Genomic DNA, 24,774 nt, shown 5'->3' with positions numbered 1-24,774 from the left:
GCGCAAAATTTGTAATTTGTAGTATGTATAAAAGTACGATTTTATAATGAATGAGCAGACACATTGCGTGAACTCGCAACTACATCTACGATTTACGAGATCACTTAAAGTTGATAAAAAGTATGTCATTATAAGATTGAGGTTTTCAAAAGAAAATATACACATTAAGGAAGCCAAGAAAATAAATTGCAATCCGGTGTCAATGAAATCATATTCTCCTACACCTAGGAAAGCGATTGCGCAATGAACTATACTATATGCCTTTAATGTTCAATTAAGAAGGTATTTTTGAATTTTAGCATGCATGCACAAATATGATGTAACCTATTTGGTTCAGTACACTCTTATGTACAGTGTATAACTATGTGTGTATTATATGTGTAAGTTTTCGTTCTATACCAAAACATTATGTGGGTTTTTGCACAATTTTTCCCGTACCCTGCAATGTATTGTTTAAGATCCCACTACCCATATATAAATTTATTGAATAGAAAAAGAAAGAAGAGCCTTTACTTCTATAAATAAATTATTAGCAAATATAAAATAGCACAATTAAAATACAAGTGTTTGCCTTAATTTTCAATATCCACAATGATTTAGACACAGGTCTTCCGTTAAATCCAATACAGCAGGGAACATCTATGGAGATATATTTAAAGAGAAACCAACAAACCAGACCCACATATAAGTATACAGAAAACTCACACATTCATTGCGTTTTCTCCTACGCCATTAAGGACAACGAACTCGCTGACATCACAGCAACAGGGTTGACTCGACCCTAGAATTGTTTCTGTTACTTTTTATTTCTTATGCAATACAGCTAATTCCACTTTTCATTTTCAGCGGTTCCTGAACATTTGTAGTTTTTAATATACACATATAGTATGTACATACACGTGCACATCTAATATTTTCTAGAGGAAGAGCTGCTCCAAGTACTTTTGGGCTGACAGTTTGCAAACATCTAGTTAACGCATACAACTTTGTATGAGTGAAAAATAAAAAAACATTCTACGCTACATAATTTGCAACTGCATCAACTTTCTAACTTAAACTAGTCCACGGGAAGCGACTCATGCAGCCACGTACGCTGGCCGCCATCGGCGAAGTCGGCCGCGGCATGATCCTGGCCGCGCAGTATCCATTTGGTAGTCAGCAAACCCTCAACGCCCACCGGTCCACGTGCATGTATCCGCGCTGTCGAGATGCCCACCTCTGCGCCAAGGCCGAAGCGGAAGCCGTCGGCGAAGCGCGAACTGGCGTTGTGGAACACGCAGGCACTATCCACCGAGCTTAGGAAGGTCTTGGCCGTGGCATCTAAACAAAATGAAACAAAAAACCCGAAAATGGCAAACATGAGAACACACTGAATAAAATAGATTTCCCAAATGATTGAAATTTGTGGTTGTCGTGCCAAGCACCGAGAAAACTAGCGGAGGATTTGCCTGTGCTTTTAAAATCATGCAATTTTCCAACTTACTTCAATCATTCGCCATTATATTTTTAACGTGCATACTTATGTTATGCTATTTGAGGCACGAAATCATTTTCAAATGCACTTACTCCGAATACCTTTTGTATTCCCTTATGCAATTAATTTGTTTTTTTTTTTTTTTTTGCCCGTTTAAATAGTATTTACGTTCGGGAAAGTATGAAATAGATACATTTCCAAGTCTATCTGAACGCAAGGATTTCTCCTAACTACTATTAACGATCCACATTTCGGTTAAAAATAAAATGAACAATTATAAGTTTCTTGGCATTAAGAATTCGAAAACTAAAACTGATCTCATCATACTTTTCTTCCAGACTGATTTTTAAACGACTATCTTTCGAAATCTTTTGTACATTTTTAAATATAACAATACCACCTCTATCATCTTTTTTTTTTAAGCTTACATTTTCTTTCATCGATCCTAAATCATTCGAAAAGCACGAACCATTAAATATAAAATGTGCAAAAGGACCTACATTTTGAGTACTCGTAATAAAATGTCATTAGCTTTTACTTAAGCTGCTAACCCAACCACCACAAGCACCCGGTCCTGTTATTAAGAGGGGCTGCTGCAACCGTTTTTAATTTCAGCTGCACGAACTCGATATTAATTTTCAATTTTCGTACCATTTTCCGTTACAATAACATCCGTATGAGAGCTGCCATAGGTATGTATATGATTAATGGCCTCCTCCAGGCTGGGCACAATTTCGATGCAGCACTCTAGAGCGCCGTACTCGTGCTTCAGGCTCTTGGCTGCGGGCGGACCGAATGTCAGTTGCTGATTCAGACGAGGGCCAGCATATATCTTGACGCCCTCCCGCTTCAGCATGTTGCAGACATCGGTGAAAATGTCCCCACTCATTAGATCCTCGTGTATGAGCAGCGTTTCCATCGCATTGCAAGCTATCCGCGAATGTAAATAGGGAGCGTGTGTCACAAGTATAATTCCACGACTCATTGTAACCTAAGTAGCTCACCTGCCGGATAATCACATTTGGCGTCGCGCGTTATATGCAAGGCCTTGCCCAGGTCCGCATCCTTGTCGATATAGACATGGCACACTCCTTCTGCATGCCCAAGTACGGGAATGTGTAGCGACTGCTGCTGTATGTTGCGCACAAGCTCCGAGGAGCCGCGTGGTATGATCAGATCGATGTGGTTCTCCATCGACAGCAGATCACTGATTTCCTCTCTCGTTGATACCTGTAGTAAGATTTGGGGTTCGGCTTATTTCGAACGCGCCCTCTCTTAATCTGGCAAAAATATATTCCTACATACCAATGACACGGCATGCTCGGCACCCACGCTGGCCAGGGCCTCCTTGACCAGCTCCATTAACGCCTTATTGCTGTGCGCCGCTTCCTTGCCGCCCTTAAGTAGCAGGCCGTTGGCAGAGGCCATGGCGAGGGCAGCTACTTGAGGCAACGAGTCCGGGCGGGACTCAAAGATGACGAGCAACACTCCAATGGGCACAGTCACTTGCTGCAGCTCTAGTTGGTCTGCCAACCGCGTGCGACGGAGAACACGGCCCACATTCTGCATCAGAAATAGTTAAAATTACAATTAATATCTTAATTGGGCTATTAAGCCTTCCTCATAATTACATGGGAGAATGTAATTATTTTAGAAATTTGTTCCGTATTTGAACATAAATCATTCTTTTGTAAATCTTTAATCTTTATTTAAGATCTGTTCTAGGTTGGAAAATTATTTAATTTTACTTTTTTACTTGACATTTGCGGCGTGATATGAGCCAAGTGCCTACTCAGGAACGCATTATTCACATTATGGGACTCCTGCTAGCTTGTTGAGTCATAAATCATAATCTTTATTTATAGTTAATGGGAACGGACTGACTGCTACCTCAGTTTTCTGTTCAGAGAGCATGCGAAAACATCACGTAAACTTAATCTGTCCATGGGCCTAACTTGATTATATGGGCATCCTTATAGGGTGCGAATTTTAAATTATTCTTGGCGAGAATAATAAAATTAGCTCATGCTTATATCGTCGGGAGTTGCCTGCAAAAACGGACTTAAGTATGCTTTAACTTTTTCCGTTAAGTCGCTGAACTACGCCTATCGTTTCCTCTTTACCTCGTATCCACAATATGTGTGGATGTACATACACTATCTGTTGCTCGCTAAAGGACCCTTCAACTCTCGGCGGTTCTACCAACTTGTTTATATTTAATTTTAATGCTTAGCAAAAGTTTTGTTCATGTAAATTTCAAGTACAGAACATAGTTGCGCTTACGCAGCTTGGGTAATTGAAATTTCATGCCTCAAAAGTCCTGAAAGCAGCCGCTTCCATACGCCACTTTTCAAATGACCCTGTCGTACTTTTTCCACATTTTGCCAACATTAGGTGCGTTATGATTTTTTTTGTTCATCTTTTTGTTCCTGCTTATTTATTCGCCATACACACATTTTTGTTTCATGATTTATGCCCCGCCGTCACTTTGTGTCACCATTTTTAAAGAGTGGCTGGGCAAAAAGTTTGTGCCACCAAGGAGGAAAAAGTTTTGCGTTTCCGCACAATCAGATCCAATAAAACTGGCTTGCGAATACCAACATGAGTGAGGGCAAGTGGATAAATGGGCCAAGGGATGGTCCTGCAATATTCCATCAAAGTTCCGTGCGGGTTAATGTCGCTTCAGCAAACCCATGGCGCCGCTGTCGATGCGAGGGGGCGCCAAAATGCGTAAGCTGTCTCTTAGTTTTTTATGCATTTTCACACACACACACACACACATATATATATATATATATATATATATATATAGTCGCACGCAGACCCACTCATATCGGCCTCGCCATGGCCTTCTTGTGGGTGCCAATTTTTGTTGAAGTGTAAAATTGCCCGGAGATTTCATAATGTCGTTAAGGGCAGTTGGAAAGAATGTGAAACAATAAGTAGAAGAGCGTGAGCGGTGTTCTGTACTGTAATGTACGTGTATGGCTTGAGCTTCCTTGGAGGATATTACTGCAGTTGCTCCTTGCCTTTGTTGCGTAGTTTTTGGGAAAACAGCTCATAAATTGGCTTATACTCTTGCTCTTGCTGTTGCTTGCTATTTGGTTTACTCACCAAGGCAAGCGGAAGAAATTTCAAATCTATAGTCTCTCACAACTGCCGTGGCTAGCAACACACTTAGTATAAGTGGACAATTCATTATGGAGGGACTTTTTAGCAGCAAAGTAAATGCAATTGTCTAAGTTTCTATCACAAACGCTACCGCCTTGACTTTTAATAAGTTTTACTCTCGGCTGCTAATTAACCACCACAATGGCGTAAGTAATACAAAGGCTGAGCACCACTCCCAGCCCTACTTTTTTACAAATTGTACTCACCTTATGACTGTCTTCGGCGATTTGCTTAAGTCCAGTTGACAAGTTTTTTAGCTTAGCCGAGTTAAGCGACAGGCGGGAGAGCAAAGGCTTCGCCAAGCCATTCTTTTGCGCCTCGGCTAAATCCTTTGCATTTGCGTCCAAAATGAACTTCTCGCGGCTTACCAGCAACTCAGCCAAAGTGTCGACGGCGCTGGCACGTTGTGCGGCACTAAGGGCTTGCATCTGACGACTGCCGGTGCGGGCTGAGGAGCGGGAGGAGAAGCAGGCATGTTTGGTTATGTACTGATTTCGGTAAGGATAAGTATTTCAGAGGACCATAGAACCAGTTCATATTCCGAGGTATTGCTTAAAATGCATCGCTTATTCGCATTGCGTTCACTCGGATGGATAGGCAGACAGACGGACAGGCTTTGAGGAGTTAATCATGCATCTTTCTGGATGTTAAATACATTCTCAGAGATATGGTACTCCCTTTTAGTCATAGAGCTAAATGGCAATATCATAATCATTAATAATATTTAATACATATACATACTTCGAAGAGGTATTCTCTTCATCGTTCCCTGATAAGATAAAATATGCAGTTTGTGATAAACGCGTCTTAATGGCCATGATATGCTTTAAAATTTATCGGACTAAATACTGGTGGCCAGACGGCCACCAATCTCCTTCTATTTGGAAGGTGAGAGTTATACGAGGATCAAACCACTATATTGCATAGTTGCCATAAAGCCGATCGCTTATACAACCATGAAAATAAACTACTTCACAAGCCTTTCTATATAAGGTCGGTACCAGACAGCAATCCTGGCTCAAATATGTTTGTTCATCCTTTCCAACTCACCATTCTCCGCCATCACTTCAACGGACACTGTATTAGTGTTCTCAGTGCCTTCTGTAAAGAATGTTCCAACTTTTCTGCCGCCAATTATGGTCTTAATGGCCTTTTCCTGCATGCCATTGCATATAACAACGCTGACTCCGCGATCCAAGGCCCAAGTAGCTGCCTTTACCTTTGAGTCCATTCCGCCGGTGCCGACCTATAAATGCAAGACGAAACGTCAGCACAATTAATTAAACAAAAGAAAAAAGTAAACCTAATTCAGAACAACTGCAACGCACATTTCTTAACCCTTTTTCCTGGAAGTAGTCTTGGGTTCTTTTTCTACTATTATAACAAACGTTTTAGTAAATACCATTAAGATACGCCCCAACATACTAGGGCCCCTTTGAAAACAAAAGTAGCAGCGAGGCCAAGAAAAGTGTAGTTTTTTTGCAAGCTTCACACTTCACCATCGCCCCGCCGCACATCAAGAGCTCTCTTCATACTTTCAAGTTTCCAAGAAACTAGTATTGGGTTAATGTGTTGCTTTCGCAAAGTTGCAGCTCCTTGCGGCGTCAATATGTCCTGCATTTTAAATATTTAACTACATTTTATTAAAAATGGCACAGGGTAAGAGATAGTGAGAAAGGGAAAATAGCGCGTTTTCCACTTTTATATGAGTACCACTTTCCACGCCAAGTGGCTCCAGTAGGGAGCACTAATACATTCGCACGCTTACCTTTGACTTTTGACCAAACTGGATGCTGCGACTGTCGTCGCTGGTGTACGTGTGCATCAACTTGGCCCCATCCTCCCACGGCGGTTTGTTGTAAATGCCATCGACATCGGACATGAGTATTAGCAAATCGGCTTGCACTTCAGCGGCCAGCATAGCGGACAAACTGTCGTTGTCCTTGATCGGAATGCCCTGCAATGTGCGACACAAAATGGTGAGAAAGCTAAGAAGACACGCGCTCGCCATAGCCATGCAAGAGGGCAGACGTGCTGATGGCTTTACCTTTCTGCCGCCGCCAACTCCAGAGGGGACTTCATCGTCACGTATAAACATGGGCGGGGAAACGGCGTCGTTCGTATTTATGATTGGCACAATATTTAGACTAATTAATTCGGAGAGCGTGCAGAAGAGATTGTTACGTGTTTCCTCGTTGTAGAAATCCGGTTTCGTCACTAGCACCTAAACAGCATCGAAAGCTTTAGTTCGTTTTTTCTTACATACATATAGTCGTATGTTCTAATTAGCTGACTGAATGACGTTGGGCAACCAACCTGTGCAATCTTGACACCGTATTGCGCAAACATGGCATCGTACAGCGACATGAGTCCCGATTGGCCAACGGCGGCAGCAGCACGCGGTTCCAAAGTAGCGCCATCGAACTTTGAGGTTTGAAATGTGAGCATTAGCTTAAATTTAAGATTGAGGTCGGCTTATATCACCTCCTTGGTATCCTTAGGGGACAAAGTTTCACGCATGGATAGGGACATGAGCAGCTCCTGAGCCAGCTTCTGTTTTCCAAAAGCAACCGCACCGCTAGTGACCATCATGACTTCTCGCCCTTCCAAGTGGCACTCGGCAACCTGAAAATAAAAATAATCTTCTGTCGTCATTCAAATCGAAATGGGATGTAAACATGTTAGCAATATATGTGTAAGCACAACAAAAACTATGATATTTAAGAATTTAGGAACTATTTGTTGAAAGCTTACCTGCTCTACAATCGAAGCCAAACGACCCAATGCCAACCCATGATTATCCTCACGCGTTATGACCGCACTTCCCAATTTTACGACCAATCGACGCGCATATTTTAGCTGACTGCGATCGGTGAAGGTGGGATGTGATTTCTCCAGACGTTTTTCCGGCGAAACCAACTAAACGATGAAGGAAGGAAGTCACCAAAACATTAATTCAAGTCTAATTAAAATAATCATCAAATCTGAAAAAGCGGCATTTTTATTGCGTACGAGTATACTCAAAATATGTGCAATACCTAAAAATAAGTAAACTCAAAGTCCGTTTCAAATGTTATGGGCATATGAACCAGACGAAGCTTATCTCCACAAATCGTAATTTCAATAGAAGCCAAAACCGTAATGTTAAGTTCTTAATTTTTCGTGGTAAGGTTTATTTGCTGCTACCAATTTAGTAGTACATCGGCCACATTTGTCGGCTGGTTAGAAAATAAAATTCATGTAAAGTACTGGATGCGTTTTAACATTAGTATAGTATATTAGGATTGTGAAAATGAAAAATATAACAGGCAGAAAGAAGCCTGGCAGACCGCACAAAGCATATATATTCTTAATCACTATTAAGCCCGTCGGTATGTCCGCTCGTCTGTATGAACGCAAGTACCTCAGAAAATAGAAGAATGTGAATAACCAAACTTGGTATCCAGTTTCCCCTATGCAGGTAAAGTTTGAGTTTTTTTTTCCTGATACACCACCACTCCCGCGCTAGTAAGTATATGATTTTTCCATAGCTCCCGGAATTTGAGACTCATGTGTCCTCATGTCAATTTTTATTGTGATAAATCAATTTAAATTAAAAATATTTTCGAGTCCACTCGATACGAGTACCGGTGTAAAACCATTATAAAAGTGATGCTCGAAATAGTTGTACCCCAAGTTGCAGCACCTATTTTGGTTTACTCTGTTTTCTTATCAGTACACGCTTTTTCGCAGTCGGGTAATATTTCTATATTGCAAAGTTTCCTCTTACGTCAAATGTCTACAAACTTGGCGTGTAAGGTTCGTCTTTATTTTTCACGTCAATCAATCAAGACGCTCTCAACATTTTGATATTCGGAACTATTGTGCCTCATTGCAAACCTTTCATAACGAGCTCAAAATCAGCCATAGATCTACATTTACATTAGTAGTGACAATATTCTTATCTTCACACAGTTCTGCTCTCTGGGAGGGGAAAGTTTATATTTTTGTTTTGTTACAGTGACCTGTTAATGCGCGTGACGATTGCGGAATATATTTAAAACAATTCAAAACAACAACAACATCCAAGGGATTTGTTCATTAATTTTCCTGTTTAGCCTGCAATTCTTAGGCTCTTGTTTAAAACATTTATTCAAAAAAAAACTAGGCTGATTCGCTTGAAGGCTAACATAAACGAGCTTTGTCCCGAGCCTTCCCTGACTACTTAGATTTGTTATCACAAGTAGGTTTTATCATTATCGGGAAATGAAACCATTTCGACGGCAATTTATAAGTACAATAATACTTATATTTCAAGCAGCCCGACAACTTGCCATATTGTGATTACAATAGTACGTGTGTGTATCTTTTATATTCCATATTGCAATGAGCAGATCAAATACAATAAGCAACTATGGAAAATTCATTCTTTCCCTACGGCCGCGGTCAATTATTCTTTATTTTGTTATTTGTTTTGCTCCGCTTTGTTATCAACAGATTTTAGTACATGTCTAGATTACCGAATTATTTTCTGATAAGATTGTCGCCTACCATTGTCATTTGCTGGAAAGTGCTGGCCTCCGACACCTATTGTTCGGTGTTGTGGTGCAAAATCAAATTATAAAGCAATTAAGTTGTTGATTACCACTGCCCAGACTGATATACTATATGATATACTATATAGACATAACATTGCTAAAGGAAATGTGGCGATAACCACGCTAAGGTTATAAGAGACCAAAAATCAGTGATCTCTGAAAACATTTTCGAACCACGAGAGTGCTGTATATGTTTTATCTGTTATCATTATCACAAAGCTCCAATAGAAATGAGAAGATTTGTAACAAAATTTAAAATATACGTATAATACTAAACCTAATGAAAATATGTAAGAACATAGTGAATACTTTAATATTGGGTGCTCTTGTCGATTAATTCGTAGACCAAGGTTATATTGTTAAGGAGGCGAATATAAAGTAAATAATAAATATGGTGGTACTGCAGGGACCCTAACAAATTAGCATATAAAGTAAACAATAAATATGGCGGTACTACAGGGATCACTAACAAATTAGCGTGGATGCTGATTCTCACACGAATTTCGTGGTAAGCTGCATTTCAATGATTAAGGCATCTGTGTGTACAGATTTGCAGTAGCTCTTAGTCTTAGTCTCTGAGATCTGGGTTATCATACAAACAGGCACAGGTAAATCGGCTTAGTTCCAATGCTGGTCATAAATATATACATATTTTAGAGGGTCGGAGATTTTCCCTCGTTTAGAAATGGCACTGCACTAACCTTATAAGCACTTGACTTTTATTCAAGGTCGTTCGCAGCTTTTTCCAAAGGGGGAGCCAAAAAAGTAGAATTTTAGGTGTGACAATGCCCCCCCCCCCCCCTTCCAAAAGTCTTTCGGGTAGAAATTCAAGCGAAATCAAAGAAGCTACTGAATTTCGGAGTACTCGAAGTACTGAAAATAACGTTGCCATATGTCCATTCCATCCAGTAGGGAGTACTTTGAAAACCATATAATAGATTTCAGAATTTTGTTGTCAAGCCTAATTATCACTGTAATATGTAAAAAAAATTTTCTAATGAAACATAAGAAGATAAGTACAGGCCCTAGGCGAACAAAGATTTGGCTGTACGCATAGTTCGAGCCGACAAATTTAACATTTTACCTTACTTGGTAGTGCCCAACAAAATTCTAAAGTTTCATAAAAATTGAAGCACTTTGAAATAAATCCGTATTGCAATAATGTTCATTTAATGCGGATGAAAGAGCAGAAATCGGGTATACTACAGGGGTCGGGCTTTCTTCTTTTTTTCATCAGGGGCGACCTGCTGCCACGTGTAAAATCGCTCTGCAGAATGCGAACTGGGTAGATATGGCCGACCTTGACCTAGTAAAATCATTGGTCGTGTCGAAGTGGTCGCAATGCCAGCATAAATATGCAAATGTACCCAACTAGCTCCTGCCCAAGGGGTGTGATTGTAATGCATGTGAAGGGTGCGCTGCTTTGAAATTTGAAGGGCAACTGAGTAGAATGCCCCACCCTTGGTGTGGTTGCTGCCTGTTTCAGAGTGTTGCTTATGTTTGTCCAAGAGTGCTTGTGCATGTTTAGAAATACAATATTTACACTTTTCAATTTGTTTTAACACGCACATCCACATTAAGCAAGCCCCTTCCTCTCTGCGGAAGTAGCGTCCGTTGTTATGTCACTGTCAGTTGCACTGGCGCCTGCTGTCCTGCTGTGACGCCATTTTATCGGTTTGTCAGGATTGTTCAGATGCCGCTCCGTTTTCTCCTTCAGTTCACGTTTTTTCTACGGGGGAATGCCTGGTTCGGTCGCCTGTTTTTCATGTCGCGCCTCAACAACTGCTATTGTTTACAACATGCTGCATAACAACAAACCTCAACCTATTTAGTCCACAATTAATTATCACACATACTATGAAATGCTGTAATATTCAATAAGCCGAACAGCTCAAGAGTTTTTATGGCCAATTAATTCCGTTATCGGCTAGGAAAACTAAAACCTTTAGGCCAGCTGTCGCCAGCTTGTTAATCATAAAACTTCGCTACAAACTTATACAATAAGTACTACTTTCAATTTTCGGCCCCTAAACTGCTTGGTGGGGATAAATAATTTTTGAGTTCGCTCGACTTTATTTTCTGCCGTGCGCTCTTTATATACTCGTAGTACACTTAAATGTGTACAATGTACCCGAACTGATCAGCCACAAGTTAATTCCCTTTTTAAGGAGAAAATATAGTTTTGATCAATTTTTATGGAAGTCTCACTTCTTTATAAAACATTTAATACTGAGACGTAGCGTCCATTGTGTGCCTTTATGCTCTGTATTGTGTTAGGTAGTCAACGACGAGCAATCAGAGATAAGAATGTTATTGCTTTCGGAAATGTTTATTAAAGACAAAATAGAAGTTCAAGTCATACGAGTAGAACAAATTCTTAGTAAGATAGATGTCCCACAGTTTGAATCAGTTTTTTTAATTTTTCACGGCTCTGTTGTATTATTTACATACAAGTATGTATATTATTCTTATATATTGAAAGATTAAAACACTTATTTTAAAACTAAAATTACACTCACGGGTTGCCGAGGTCCATGAGAACTCATTACCCTCCAGGCATTACTCGAAATCCTGCTGCGCATTGCGCTGCACAGATTGTAGCTATTACGTAGCATAACGATTGGTTTTATATGAGTATTATCGGAAAATAGAATGGACGCTTTCTGCAGTCAGCTAGCAGCTGTGACACTATATCCCCTGAAGGATATTTTTCACACAACCACAAATATCACAGCCTTCAATTCACTACTTTTTGTACTACGAGAAGGTAACAATCGTCCCCGTCCACGTACCGTTAAACTGTACCGTCAAACAAAACGAGTTCTACTGACTGCTAGCCATTCACGCTCGATCCAAGTGATCCCCGACCTACTCTGCCAGTTGCTGATAATAAAGCGCAAATACATGCATATACTCGTACATGGAATGTGTGTTTTATATGAATATACACTTGTATGTGTTGTATGATTGCGATTAAAATTGGTTGGTCGGCCATCGTTGTTGTTGTGCCTGTTGCTGTCCCATTGCCTTTGTTGTGATTCAATTGGAAATGTTATCAATCACTAACACATGTAGTACTAAGTATATAGTAGTAGTATACTTGTACATGTATGTATACAAGTATGAACCAGATTATGGCCCACATTTACACTTTTAACACTAACGCCAATGTCGTCTTCGCTGCGAGCACTTCGAACCACTTCTCTAGTGAATCATTAGAACTTGGGACTGCAAACTAGTGCTTATCTTCTTGCTCCGTATTTTTATACGAGCCGTAATTATGCTGTTATGCTATGTTATTTGTTTGTACGAAGGGGAAACAACGTACACATGCACATTTGAACTTGGTCCCACAACCATTTACAGCTCCATTTTACTAAGTATGTAGTTGAAATTGTTTTACAAACAATTAATGAAGTGCGAAAAATGCGTTGCTGTTTATTTAATCAGCATGCATCCACATGTATATTCGCATACAAATTTTAAAATTTCATGGAAAAGTCAACAACATGACAGGAGACACGGCATAATCAGTGCGCATTGTACGTATACGTCAGCATCCTGCAGTTTTCATTTAATTACTTTTAAAACAGCAGTAGTGGTAATGGTTGTGTGCAACAAAATTTCCATAATTAATTGACAATAAAAACTTTTCGTTCAGCTCGCTCCTTGCTTCAATGGCAGCTTGGCTCGATGTCATTACAGAAGCCTCCAAACACAATAATCTGACTAAACAGGCCAGAATTATGTTCGCCAGAAACAGTTCATTGCGAAAAATCAGTTAATTAAAGACCACTTGTATTTCTCATCAGGCTTAAAAATATGCGATACCTTATAGTCGTAATCAAATTTTTCGTCGATGTGTTGCAAACTTTCAGGCGCTTTCTTCTATGCCCAATTTCCAATAGAATCAAAATATATATTTTGAAGCCCTACTGAGAAATCATGTTACTCATATTTCAATTTATTTAACGGAGTAACTGCTGAGAAGGTTGGACGGTCAAATTAAACTGTTTACTTTTCGTCTACTTATTGGTTACGATAACTTAATAAGCCAAACAACTATTCTTTTAGGTGCAAATCGGTCCTGGAGCAGCTACTCTTCAAATGTGGAAGAACGTCCTCATTAATTCTTGAATAGGGTAGGCGTGTAAATTCTCCTTTAAAACAGAACTGGACGCAATTAAAGTCAAACATAAAATCGGCATTTAGCCAGAAATTGAGATCAGCCGAGGTACACAGTTGACAAAAATGATCATCAAGTAAAGGAATGTAAGACACCGTTTTACAATTGCAACAAACTTGAAAACACCTCCAAAAATTTTGCACTGTATCTAATTTAAGCCGGTTATATGGGCCTTACTTATAAACATTTATGATCAAATACATGCAGTTTTTAACAATGGTTTATTCTATCTGGGATTTATGTCTAATAAGAGAAGGCTTAGTAAAAAAATCTAAAGGGTGTGAACTTAGTGAAGGGCAGTCGACACGAGGCATGGGCGAGGGCCAATTAAGGACTGTGGGATATTTTACAACTTATATACAAGTCGATGGCTTGTGTTTCGCTGCTACGTTTAACGTGGTTAAGCAGACCGACTTGAACTACATTGCTATAATTGGAAACAATGGGGCAAAATCTGTTGGCCTTATAGATAAAGATAATCCATTATAAGTCTTTTTCGTGAATTTATGCCATAACGACACAAATCTCTAATATTTTGCAACTAAAAATAGAGCAGGCCAATGTACCCAAAAAAACTTCCGGCGCTGATTTATATGCGCCCATAGCAGACTCTCATACATATATCAAGTCATATAATATCAATTTTTTATTATTATACCTGTACCCACAGGGTACAAGGGTGGTACAGGGTATTTAAGAGTTGAGCTTGTTCGACTTTAGCATTCCTTTCTTGTTTTTCAGTAACTTACTGGCTCGATGTCAGAATCGAAAAGTTTATGTACAATATTCGCACTTCTCATGTAAAATTCCGGTACTTTACATTCACGCCAACACCTTGGGTGCCCATCCACCCACTTTGTGAAACGAGCAAAAAGTTGTGCATTGCAGTGGAAGCTGCATTAAATCCAGGCTAATCACACTTTGATTTGCATTTTGTATGCAGAGTAGCGAACTTTTCATCGCCTCGCATATCCACAACTGCAAACTTCAGTAATACCGCCCTACATACTCGTGCTCGTATAGTGCGCTTTCCACTTGGTAAGCGAGTAGCGCGAGACCACTTAATTGTAAAGCGTCTTGCGCTTGCAACGACATTGATGAATTACGCCCTCGTCTTTCAATTATGCTAATGAGCCGCAGCCACTAAGATATGCTTTCCGGCATCCTTTGTTGGCACTGTTTTTGATGCAATTAATTAAACTGGTGTATATATTTTTAAAACTTCAATTACATTAAAACCCACTTCCAATTTCTGTACAGGAGCTTACATACTACTTGTAATATGTATGCCTGTCATGTACACATACATAGTTATTAGATTCTCCTTGATTATATGTATAGATATAGTACGAGTGTGCTATTTATTTAGAATGCTGTATGCTCATAGCCCCCATTGTCGTAGATTTGCATACTGTTGCGACTAAAGCTAACCTTTTTCACCAGCGGTGGACGCTGTCCCGTCTTTGGCGTAGGCGTTCCTCCAGGCGTGGCAGCTGCATTTTGCTTGGCTACCGAGCGTCGCTGCTGAAATAGTTTAATAGACTTGCGACTCAGTGGCAGATTCTTCATATTTAATTCGTCTTCGCTGAAGAAACGTCGCTCAAAATTTCGCACAAGATCGCTGTAGTCGTTATGCTGTTTGTTGCGCGACTCGTGCAGTCTGAAGATGGTCTGACGTCTCCCCATGCTCTCTCGGTGCTGGTCGTCTCCGGGTTCCGAGTGCAACTCGTCGTAATCCTGATAGTCTCCATCATCATAGTCGAATAGGCGCTTGGGGCGCTGCAAGCGACGTGCTATATTCACGGCGCTCCCATTCAACTCCAGTACCGCATCTTCCTCGCTCAGCTGGCCACTAGACCGGAACCAATCTAGCTTCGTAGTCGCCAGCAGTTGCGATAAGGTTGCGAAACGGTGAAAAAACATGGCTACAAACTGTATGATCAGTATTAAGCCGAAGAAGAGAACAAAGCACAACCCGATGGGATCAAGTTCCTTGTACTGCCTATAGATGCCCACTTGCAAGTTGTCGCGGTCGAAGGAAACAAAATCTGTGGGATCCATTGGCCACTTCAAGTGCAGATAATCCTTTTTTAGCTGCAGCAAGAAGACAATCAGAACAAAAATAGCATTGACCATCACAAATGCAAATGCGATCATATTGCGAAGCTCTCGAAGACCGTCATCCATGCTCTGCTTCTTTTCTTTGCTGAGCACCAGGGGTTTTAGGTACTGTTTGATCAAATCTTTCCAAAACCGCTTTTCTGTGAGTGATATTTCACCAAGCTCAGAGTCAATGAGTAAGGGGTCATTAAGCCAACCAGGTAGATAATCATCAGAGTCTTTAGTGGACGGTTCGTCATCATCCTTAATTACTGGTGCCTCTCGCGTTCCCCAGGAAACATCGTTCATGTTAAAGACGGAATAAATCATCAGCAACATGTACATTGATGGGATGGTGATATAGTATATGACACCGCAAAGCAAAGCCAGGAACTCTTGGGGATGCATCAGGCCTATAAAACCGAAGTTGAGTAGATACAGTCATAAATGAAAGAACGACTTACCAGCTATAGTAATTTGCGCGGCCACGAGCAAGAAAAACAGCGAAGCTGGTGCCAAGGGCCCATCCTCCAGCATTTGAACGATTATGCCAATGAGCACTGCCATCATAACTAGACAATATAGCGAACTGATTACAAATGCAATAAGAAGCTGATACTTTTGCTTAAAGTAAACACAACTCAGTATGAAGAATAAAATTGGGAAGAAGTTCCATAGAAACGCGGTCCAAATATCTATTGTGAAGACAGCTACTAGGGCGCCCACCATCATTAGAAATATGGTACCAGGACCTAAAACGGTTCCGACCATCAGCATGCCCTGGTACATTATATAAAGAGTGGATATGGAGTTATTCTTGTTTACCACTGTTTCTGCATCGGCCAAGATATCAAAGATATTGGCTATCGTAGAGGGAACCCAGCGACGTCGCTGATTATAGAACTCGTTAAAAATTTCCGGAGAGTGTGTATAGGCGTCCGAGGCAGCACAGTACTCTACACGAGACCCCTGTTTCAGCAGCAATGTACAGAGCCAACGATCCTCCCCCTGATCATATTGCACCATATCCATTGGTTCCGAGCTCACAGTCGTGTACCTTTTCATCACACTGTTCTCCATCAGGGCGCTTGCGCGGAAGAGGCTGAAACAGCCAGGACTACAAAGAACACAGCCGATCACGTGCTCCGTAGCCTTTTGTAACCAATGGCCAATTGCATATTCAAACCTCTGGTACCATACCATGGGTCCCCGGCCAACTGGATGAATGCGCCCGCAGGCTGCGCCTAACTCATCGATGGCCTTCATGCGATCGATCAATAGTTGCACCGCCCGCGGCTGAAAGTCAATATCTCCATCCAGAGCTAAGAGAAAAGTATTCTCTGCGATAACTGCTTTTCGAGCCGGCGATAGATGGTCCGTTTCCATAATTCGAAAGCCAAGCAAGTAGTACATGTACATTACTTGCGACCAACGTTTCTTGTGGCGTATCATATCCTTGTTTTTGAGGTGGGCCACCATCTTTGTCCGACCGGGTAGCGTCCACACCAAGCGACCTCCATAAGGCGTTTCAATTTTCAATGGTGGCTTGATTCTAATATTTACGCCATAGACCTCGAACAAAGACTTGTCTATGCTACGCGCCAAAGTTTTCACGTATTCATTGAGTGGCGGATTCCGTGGCTGCTCACAATAGCGTTCATCCAGAACAAAGGCATCATCAAAGAAAATATTAGCTGTGCGACAAAATAGTTAAAATTGTTAGGCTTCGTTATGTATCGCAGATAATGAATTAAAACATTTCGAGTGTTTGTTAAATACTCCTACTTAGAGTAGATTTTTAGCTCTTATTGCGTATTGAGAAAATGTATTCTTTACGAAAGTAACCAAGAAGACCCCATTATGAAGCCAAATACAATCTAAACTATTTGCTTATTCCCTATGTCCTTTGCGTGCAAGTCCTCCTTCGAATTCCAGTCAAAAGCAGCAATAGTCATTGACAGTCCTATAACTTCGTAATTTGAAAGCTTTAGTGAAATTTATATGGAGGACAGAAATATATTTTGCATGCATATACTTGTAAATGCAATGCCATTCTTAACCCACAAGCTAAAGTCTTAGCAGAGTAGTCAGCTGCAGACGACCAAACCATTGGACTGCAGTCGTCGTTTATGCAAAATTCTAAATACTTTGCCAAAAATTCAACGCATTGGCATCTGTAAAACCCATTACTCCAATGCACCAGTCTGTGACATATTTACATACTTTCCAATTCATAGTATTCATCATCCGCTTTGCCACCATTCAGATGCTTCTTTGCCATCCGGCGAGCGCATTGATCCTCATCCAAGCGTACAATTGATTTTAGAAATTCCATCATCTCCTCCTGCGTTTCGTGCCACATAGTTGCGCAAACAATCAGTTGCGGTATTTTGTCCTCCTCCTGTATGTCATTGCTAGCATTAATGTTAGAGGTTAGAGCAGGATCTCTGGGTGCCGACAAGTCGCTCTGCAAATGTACATAAATCATGGCACCAATAAAATAAATAATTTTATTTTTGCAGTAGAAGGACATCGGGCGTTGAGAGTCTGCGATTTTTGGGTACCATATAGGTACATACATACATAGTCTATGATTTAATGCAGCAAAAGCTTTAAAGTAAACATTTTTTGCTGGCTCAGAATAATTCATTTGTGCAACCAAGTTACGAGAGCAAAGGATAAAATTACCCCAAAATGTTCAACGGACCGAAAATGATGAGTGGCAGAAAAATGGGAAAAAACATAGCTACTATGCATTGCCGCACACAAATTAGGCGACATTATTGTCCGTAGAATATTTGCAACACTTTTGACGCTTTGAAATTAAATAAAACTCGTGCATTTTTTATTTCAGGTAATCCGGTATGGTGAGAAATCTCCACATAATTTAAGCTGGAGACCCCAACGGCAGAGCTCAGAACCACTATATATGCATAAGGAACATTTCTCGGAACTACTGTCGCAATTTTAATTTGTTTTTTTTTTTTTTTAACAAAAGAGAACACTACACTTGGCATGTGGACGCTCCTAGCCCCTAGTCTATTCGAGTTTACAAGGGCGTACGAGGGGGGAAACAAAGTATATATATTCTTGATCAGCATGACGAGACGAATCGATTTAGCCCTGTCGGTCTGTCAGTCTGTCCGTCTGTCAGTCTGTCTGTCTGTCCGTATGAACACCTGGATCTCAGAGACTATAAGAGGTAGAGACACGAAACTTTGCACAAAGATGCCCTTTGTGTGTACTCTGGGCAAGTTTTTTTATTTTTTTGATTTTACCGATTTTCCATTCGTATAATCGCCCATATCTCGCACACTATTAAAGCTAGGGACACCAAATTTTACAAGTAGTCCCAGATGCCTTATGTGGATACGCAGAAAATGTGTATTTTCAGTTGTTTTGCGTCCGTTTGCATAGTGGTACCTGATACTATAATTCTTAATTAAACGTATTTTAATATTTTGGCTATAAGACATAAATAAAAGTAGATCATTTGTAGTTTATTTACAATATATTTTACACTATTCTAATTTTATACTATTCTAAAGAACTGTACGAATTGACTGTAGGTTTTATTGGTATGGGTATAAATAGGTAGTAAAACCCCTTCGAATTACTACAAGTTGCAACGCCACGGATTTTTAAGAAATAGTATCAGGTACCACTGTGCAAACGTACGCAAAACAACTGAGTGTAGCTATAAGGGCTGAAACGGGTCGCGCACATTCTGCTTGAAATATATACACACAAGCCTGCCATCATACAAATTTCACACATCACACATACATACATATGCCTGCCTAGCACGATCGAGCGCTCGGCCGCCGCCTGCTTGCTCAAAGCTGCTCACCGTCTCTGCCGGCCTGCACGATACTGCTCAAGGCAGCGCTGCATGTGTGTGCAGCAACGAGCAGTGAGCTCGTCTTACGAACCCTGGTATATACATAACTCGGCGCTGGAAGTTGGCTTAGGTATAGGGGATTTTTCAGTCAGGCTTAATCGACTGTAGCGTTCCATTCTTGCTTTTAAGCAACATTCTTGATTTCAAACAACATTAATCTTAGTGACCCTTTTTCTATCGCAGGGGACAAGCGAAGCCATGAACGTGTTTGATTCTCTAAATATTTTATCCTACGTGGGTATTGCCTGGTTGTTGGTACTAGAGAATCCATCACAGCCCCAGCTACTAATAAGACTTTCTGCGAATGCGTCATCCACATCTTCGGGTCAACTAGACCTCACACAGTGTGATCCATAATGTCATGAAGTCTCATCTACCCATATTCATATTGGCTTTTGTTGATTGAGGTACTGCCTCTTTTTTAGCCGATCCAATTTTGTTTACCCAGGAAGACAATAGATATTTTTTCCCCTTTGACAATTCCAAATCAAAAAACAATGCCAACGCCTCATAGCATTATCAGTAAATTTGGTGTAGTAGGAATACTTTCCTTTATCCTTTTAAGCACCAATTTCATTGACAGCGCCTGCGATGAATGATCCGCAGCTATAGCTTCTTTGGCATAGGCAAGATTTCATTGGTAGTTGATGTACAGTGTCCATCATGGAATAAGGTAAATGTATGTATATTTTGGACAAACAATTTAATCATTTAGAAAAGCGAAACATCCTCTTACTTCTCTGAGCCGTCCTTGATTATATTAGTTGAGCGTTGGTCCAGTCCTATGCGGCAGTGGAGCAGTGTAGACCGCGCTACCGCTTAGCTCCCTGCAGACCGAGATGTGTCTGTAGTCTTGTAGGGTGAAGCTTAATGTTGCGCAAAGTCCTTCCGCAGCATTTTTGGCGAGTAGAAGTGCATAATCCAGGGTAGTGGGTTCGAGCAGAATCTCCAGGGCTTTGTTTGGAATGGTTATCAGCGCCCTGTGACACATAACAACGACTATCAGCCGTTGAGTATTTTCCATCAGTTTAAGGTATGTGAATTTCTCTGTGGCTTTAAACCATACCATTGCCCCACTATCACTGTTTAAGGATCTAAAGCATCAGTATTGGTGGGAGGCCCTAAATACTTCCCAGCATCGTCTGCACTGCATGGAGTGCGTTTGGGTCTTCTTCACCCTCTCTTAAACAAGACTATTTATTTTCCAGTATTAGGACGTGGTATTTTAGAATTATTTTATAATTTTCGCATCAACTAATTATGAATGGTTTAACGGCTCGTTTTGTCTATCTGTCAAGACGGTTTTTTTGTAACTTTATAAACGCGATTTTAAATTATCACTGAGGTATCTAATCAGTGGCAAACTTTACAAATGATTTGGTGATAATAGTTACTTTGCACAATATTGTTGTAAACACATGCGTACTGCTTCCGCTCATTTTAGCTTAAATGCTCCCGAAATGAGCAGCTTTTAATTAGATTTATAGTAGAATCCAACACACACTCATTTCCTTAACTTGGCAGTTTTCGAGTCATTTAACTTAATTACTAAACCGCTTGCCTTTGACTCGTTTTTGTGATTTAAAGCTTTCAAGCACTAACCCAGACCATGGAACGGGGCCGCGAGATAGAGCATTTGAATAATCAACAACATGACATCTAAGCATCACACGGGCTCTGTGCGGTAAATAATGTCAACATCTGATGCTGATTACAATAATAAATTAGCATGCGCTCTGTTGTTAATTCATTTGGCGGCGAACTTTGCATGCATAATGAGCGAAGCCAACAAGTGTAAGCGCTGGCTTTGCGACTTGGCTCACACTTACCTTTATGGCCAAATACTCTTCAGTCCAATCGACAATCCGCCTATTCATCATGGAGCACTGATCCACCAGCAGGCCGCAGTACCATGGACACACGTATAGTTTCTCTGTGGGTGCATTTTTATCGTTGCGCGGCTGCCAAATGTGGAGACATGTCCACAATTGTGCCACCCACCAAAGCGGCCAAACCCATAAGCAGTAGTCAAGGACTTGCGATCCCAGATCAGCATAGTCTTCGGCCAGTGGCTGAATTGTCAAGTAGTCGGGCAGCAGGCCGTGCAACGCACAGGCATTGCTGGCACGCATTTGGGCCAACAGCGTGGCAAGGCACACTGTAGTCGGTGTGGCCAAGCAAAGGGGAAGAGCGTAACTGAATTCCTGAATCTTGATTTTGCATGCGAACTTCCCAAAGATGTGGCACAAGTAGGCGGCCCCTACCTGCAGCAGCATCGAGTACACAACAGCAAACGAACTTGATTGCAGCGTTGATGGAACCCGAGTTAATGAACCGGCACTCAATGTTGATACCTGCATCGCATCAGAGACCTGGAAGCACAAAAATGGCACATTCGTGGTGGCTTGATGAGCTCAGGCATTATTAATAGCAGCGCCTCCTACTCACCATTAGGGGAATGGGGTGCGGCCGCCATGCCTCTATAAATAAACTAAAATACTCCTCGAAGCGCTGTCCATGCAGCAGAAAGGCCATTAACGCAAAAACCACAACCTTTAGAGGCGCCAGGTAGATATACGTGTGATAACGTGATCTCGAGCAGCGGATGGTGCGGATTATGTAAGCTAGGAGGACAGCAATAGGGATAAATAGTATGTTTAACTGTATGGACTAGTACATATTTTCAGCGATTTTCTATATGCAGTCAAATATAAATGCATAGACAGCTAGACTTCAATTTGTATTTATACTATATCTATACTTCTATGGATGGTGCGGATTATGTAAGCTAGGAGGACAGCAATAGGGCTATATAGTATGTTTAACTGTATGGACTAGTACATATTTTCAGCGATTTTCTATATGCAGTCAAATATAAATGCATAAACAGCTACACTTTAATTTGTATTTATACTATATCTATACTTCCACACTTATATTATGAAGAGGAACGATTTGATTGTTTGTTTGTTTATTTGGATTGAATACGCTCCAAAACTATGTACTAGACTGATTTAAAGGATTCTTTCACCCGGTTAACATAGGCTATAGTATATTTGCAAAAAAAATAAAGATCCTTACTAAAACGCTAATAATGTAAACCAATGTGTGAAAAAATTACCTAAAAAATGACCGAGGATACTGATGGTCCCAATTGATCTGTCAATCCCATTTCAATTTCCTGTAAAAAAAAACGTCTTTCGCGTCAACTATTAACAAGTCCCAAGGCCAAATATTCGAATTATGTAGTAGGGATCGACTTATGAAAGGAATATTTTCTCATGGCTTACTGAATGTTGGACAATCACAGGTCGGAGCTCCTGAAGATCAATTTATTTTGCTGCTATAAAATAAAATAACATCAAATATCGCTTAAAGAAAGGCTCTGACTCAATAAAGAATAACAAACAAAAAAAATCTAAAAAAGGACAGACGGGCATGTCTATATAGACTCGGCTTGTCATGCTGATCAAGAATATATATACTTTGTGGGGTGTACCACGCCTCCTTCTGTATGTTCCATGTACACTCGCACAAAACCAATATACCCTTGTACCCTTTAGGTACAGGGTATAAAAAGTCTAGCCTATAGTAGTATATTTTTTGGCTGCACCGATCTAATAGAAACACACAATCAGAATTTCTACATATTCGGATTGAAATCGGTGGACAAGAACATAATGTATATATGTATCATGTAGAAGTTCCGGCGGGTGAATATACGACATTGAAAAGGTGTGTCTGACTCGGATAGTGTACTTATAATATACAATACATATAGTATACATATAGCTTAGAGTAAAGAGTAAAATAACAGTCACATACCAATGGCCTCATGGGTGTTGGCAAAGTTCTCCCACCAGCGAAAGGATACCAACAACAGCGGGATAGCCAGTAGCTGTACCTCCAACTGAGACGACATGGCAGGCCACAAGAGAAAAGCGCTTCCCTGCAGTACCAGAGCAACAATAGAGGCACCATAAACCAGCATGTCCACAGACTTCCAGTGTAGCCGAGTGCCGGTTAAAATGTCTGAAATGAACAAATTGTGACTAGTAATAAGGTCTACCTTATTTGCAGCTCCTTCCTCCGGCTTGCTTCCTCAAGGGCTTGCAATTCGGCTGAAAGGAATTGAACAGTTCCTTCTAAATTCATTCTTAAGAGTGGAAATTTTAAGATGGAAATTGCACTTATACTGAGTATAATATGATACATTTTAGGAATTACGGTCAATGTGCGCTCAGCCGTGTCCGAAATCCATTCGTTCATCCAAACAGACGGATGGACAGATATTCGAATTGATTGATCTCCCTCGTCATGCTGACTAAGCATACTATATAGTATATATGTAAGCTTTATGGAGTTGGAAATGCTTCTTTCTGTCTTTTTACGTTACAGGTACAGGGAATACAATTGTAGACCCGTTCAAGAGCATGTCATAATCATGTCAGCCACTTGACTGATAAGAAATAACTTACTGAGCAGGGCAGGAACAAAGCACACGCAGCAGCCGAGCATAGCACCTCGCGTAATATCTAGTTGGGGAAGAACGGTGAAGGTGAGTAGCGCCAAGCCGATGACGTGCAACAGTTCAAAAAGCGTAACCTGAAGTTAATCAGCTCTGTCAATGAACAAGGAACTGGAGTGTAAAAGGCTATAAATAACTTACCAGTGCCACTTCTAAGATACTAGGGCGCTTCTCTCGCTTAAACATACATATTCGTAATGCGCGCAAAAACGTGAAGAGCTCTGGCGCAGCAAAGGCAAATATTAAGGCCCAGACCCAAGCGATCTGTTCCAATTTTGGGGGCGTGGCCATTAGTTTACCGTCCAAGAGCACTGCAAAAAATGTATCAAAACATCCACATGTTCTCATTAATACAAATCAACTTACGATAATTTGTGCAAACATGGGCCTTTCGAGCCCCGTTCGTATTTCCTGCCATATAAAGGTAAACTAATTTTGAAGTAACGCTAGCGGCCAATACCACAGAAAAAACCAACAAATATGTAAACAGCTTTAAAAGCTTCAGAAAGAATTGCAGTTTCTTCCAATCAGCTGCAGAGCCAGTAGCCTTTTTTGCTGGCGGATCCTGAAAAGAGTCCCACAGGGGTGGCTTGTCACGCGGTTTCCTGTAAAAATCAATTAGTGGGAGCTAAGTTAGCATCTGGTTATAACTTGATATGTCTACCTCATCTTACTTACCGGCTGCGCATAAAGTAATCGCTTTCATACTCAGCGTTCATTTCTACTTCTACTACCAGCCGTGGCAATTAAAAATATTGAACTGAATCGAACCTCTTAAGACACCTGTAATAGACCTCGGAACAGATAAGATCGCGCGTCGCACTATCACAGACAGCG

The 24,774-nt window shown here is 40.7% G+C and overlaps 2 protein-coding genes across 2 annotated transcripts; both read right to left on the bottom strand.

The window, feature by feature from the left end:
- Nucleotides 1–787: 787 nt before the first annotated feature.
- Nucleotides 788–12,023, bottom strand: LOC115621856 (delta-1-pyrroline-5-carboxylate synthase). The gene is made up of 12 exons (XM_030515678.1): nucleotides 11,742–12,023; nucleotides 7,400–7,564; nucleotides 7,130–7,270; nucleotides 6,962–7,069; nucleotides 6,693–6,869; nucleotides 6,414–6,602; nucleotides 5,696–5,891; nucleotides 4,852–5,093; nucleotides 2,780–3,037; nucleotides 2,479–2,704; nucleotides 2,126–2,404; nucleotides 788–1,320 (listed from the first exon to the last, which is right to left on the bottom strand). The coding sequence occupies exons 1-12, from the start codon at nucleotides 11,835–11,837 to the stop codon at nucleotides 1,058–1,060; spliced, it is 2,340 nt and encodes a 779-aa protein (XP_030371538.1). The 5' UTR covers nucleotides 11,838–12,023; the 3' UTR covers nucleotides 788–1,057.
- Nucleotides 12,024–14,618: 2,595 nt separating this feature from the next.
- LOC115620071 (chitin synthase chs-2) lies at nucleotides 14,619–24,667 on the bottom strand. The gene is made up of 10 exons (XM_030513228.1): nucleotides 24,616–24,667; nucleotides 24,304–24,542; nucleotides 24,079–24,248; nucleotides 23,888–24,014; nucleotides 23,235–23,441; nucleotides 21,858–22,033; nucleotides 21,239–21,781; nucleotides 17,732–17,975; nucleotides 15,973–17,202; nucleotides 14,619–15,921 (listed from the first exon to the last, which is right to left on the bottom strand). Exons 1-10 carry the CDS (start codon nucleotides 24,654–24,656, stop codon nucleotides 14,774–14,776), a joined length of 4,125 nt encoding a protein of 1,374 aa, XP_030369088.1. The 5' UTR covers nucleotides 24,657–24,667; the 3' UTR covers nucleotides 14,619–14,773.
- Nucleotides 24,668–24,774: the final 107 nt, after the last annotated feature.

This window comes from Scaptodrosophila lebanonensis, unplaced genomic scaffold (genome assembly GCF_003285725.1).
Source record: "Scaptodrosophila lebanonensis strain 11010-0011.00,11010-0021.00 unplaced genomic scaffold, SlebRS2 tig00000001-arrow-pilon, whole genome shotgun sequence".
Classification (NCBI taxonomy): domain Eukaryota; kingdom Metazoa; phylum Arthropoda; class Insecta; order Diptera; family Drosophilidae; genus Scaptodrosophila; species Scaptodrosophila lebanonensis.
This window is presented reverse-complemented; position numbering and strand designations above follow the sequence as displayed.

Excerpts from the sequence above, each read along its gene's own strand:
- LOC115621856 (XM_030515678.1), bottom strand. The coding sequence starts at position 11,837 with ATGCTACGTAATAGCTACAATCTGTGCAGCGCAATGCGCAGCAGGATT. Across the intron at positions 7,565-11,741 it reads CTCATGGACCTCGGCAACCC|TTGGTTTCGCCGGAAAAACG; the intron begins GTGAGTGTAATT and ends TTCATCGTTTAG. Across the intron at positions 7,271-7,399 it reads TGGCTTCGATTGTAGAGCAG|GTTGCCGAGTGCCACTTGGA; the intron begins GTAAGCTTTCAA and ends TTTTATTTTCAG.
- LOC115620071 (XM_030513228.1), bottom strand. The coding sequence starts at position 24,656 with ATGAACGCTGAGTATGAAAGCGATTACTTTATGCGCAGCCG. Across the intron at positions 24,015-24,078 it reads GTATCTTAGAAGTGGCACTG|GTTACGCTTTTTGAACTGTT; the intron begins GTAAGTTATTTA and ends GATTAACTTCAG. Across the intron at positions 17,203-17,731 it reads TGAATACTATGAATTGGAAA|CTAATATTTTCTTTGATGAT; the intron begins GTATGTAAATAT and ends TTTGTCGCACAG.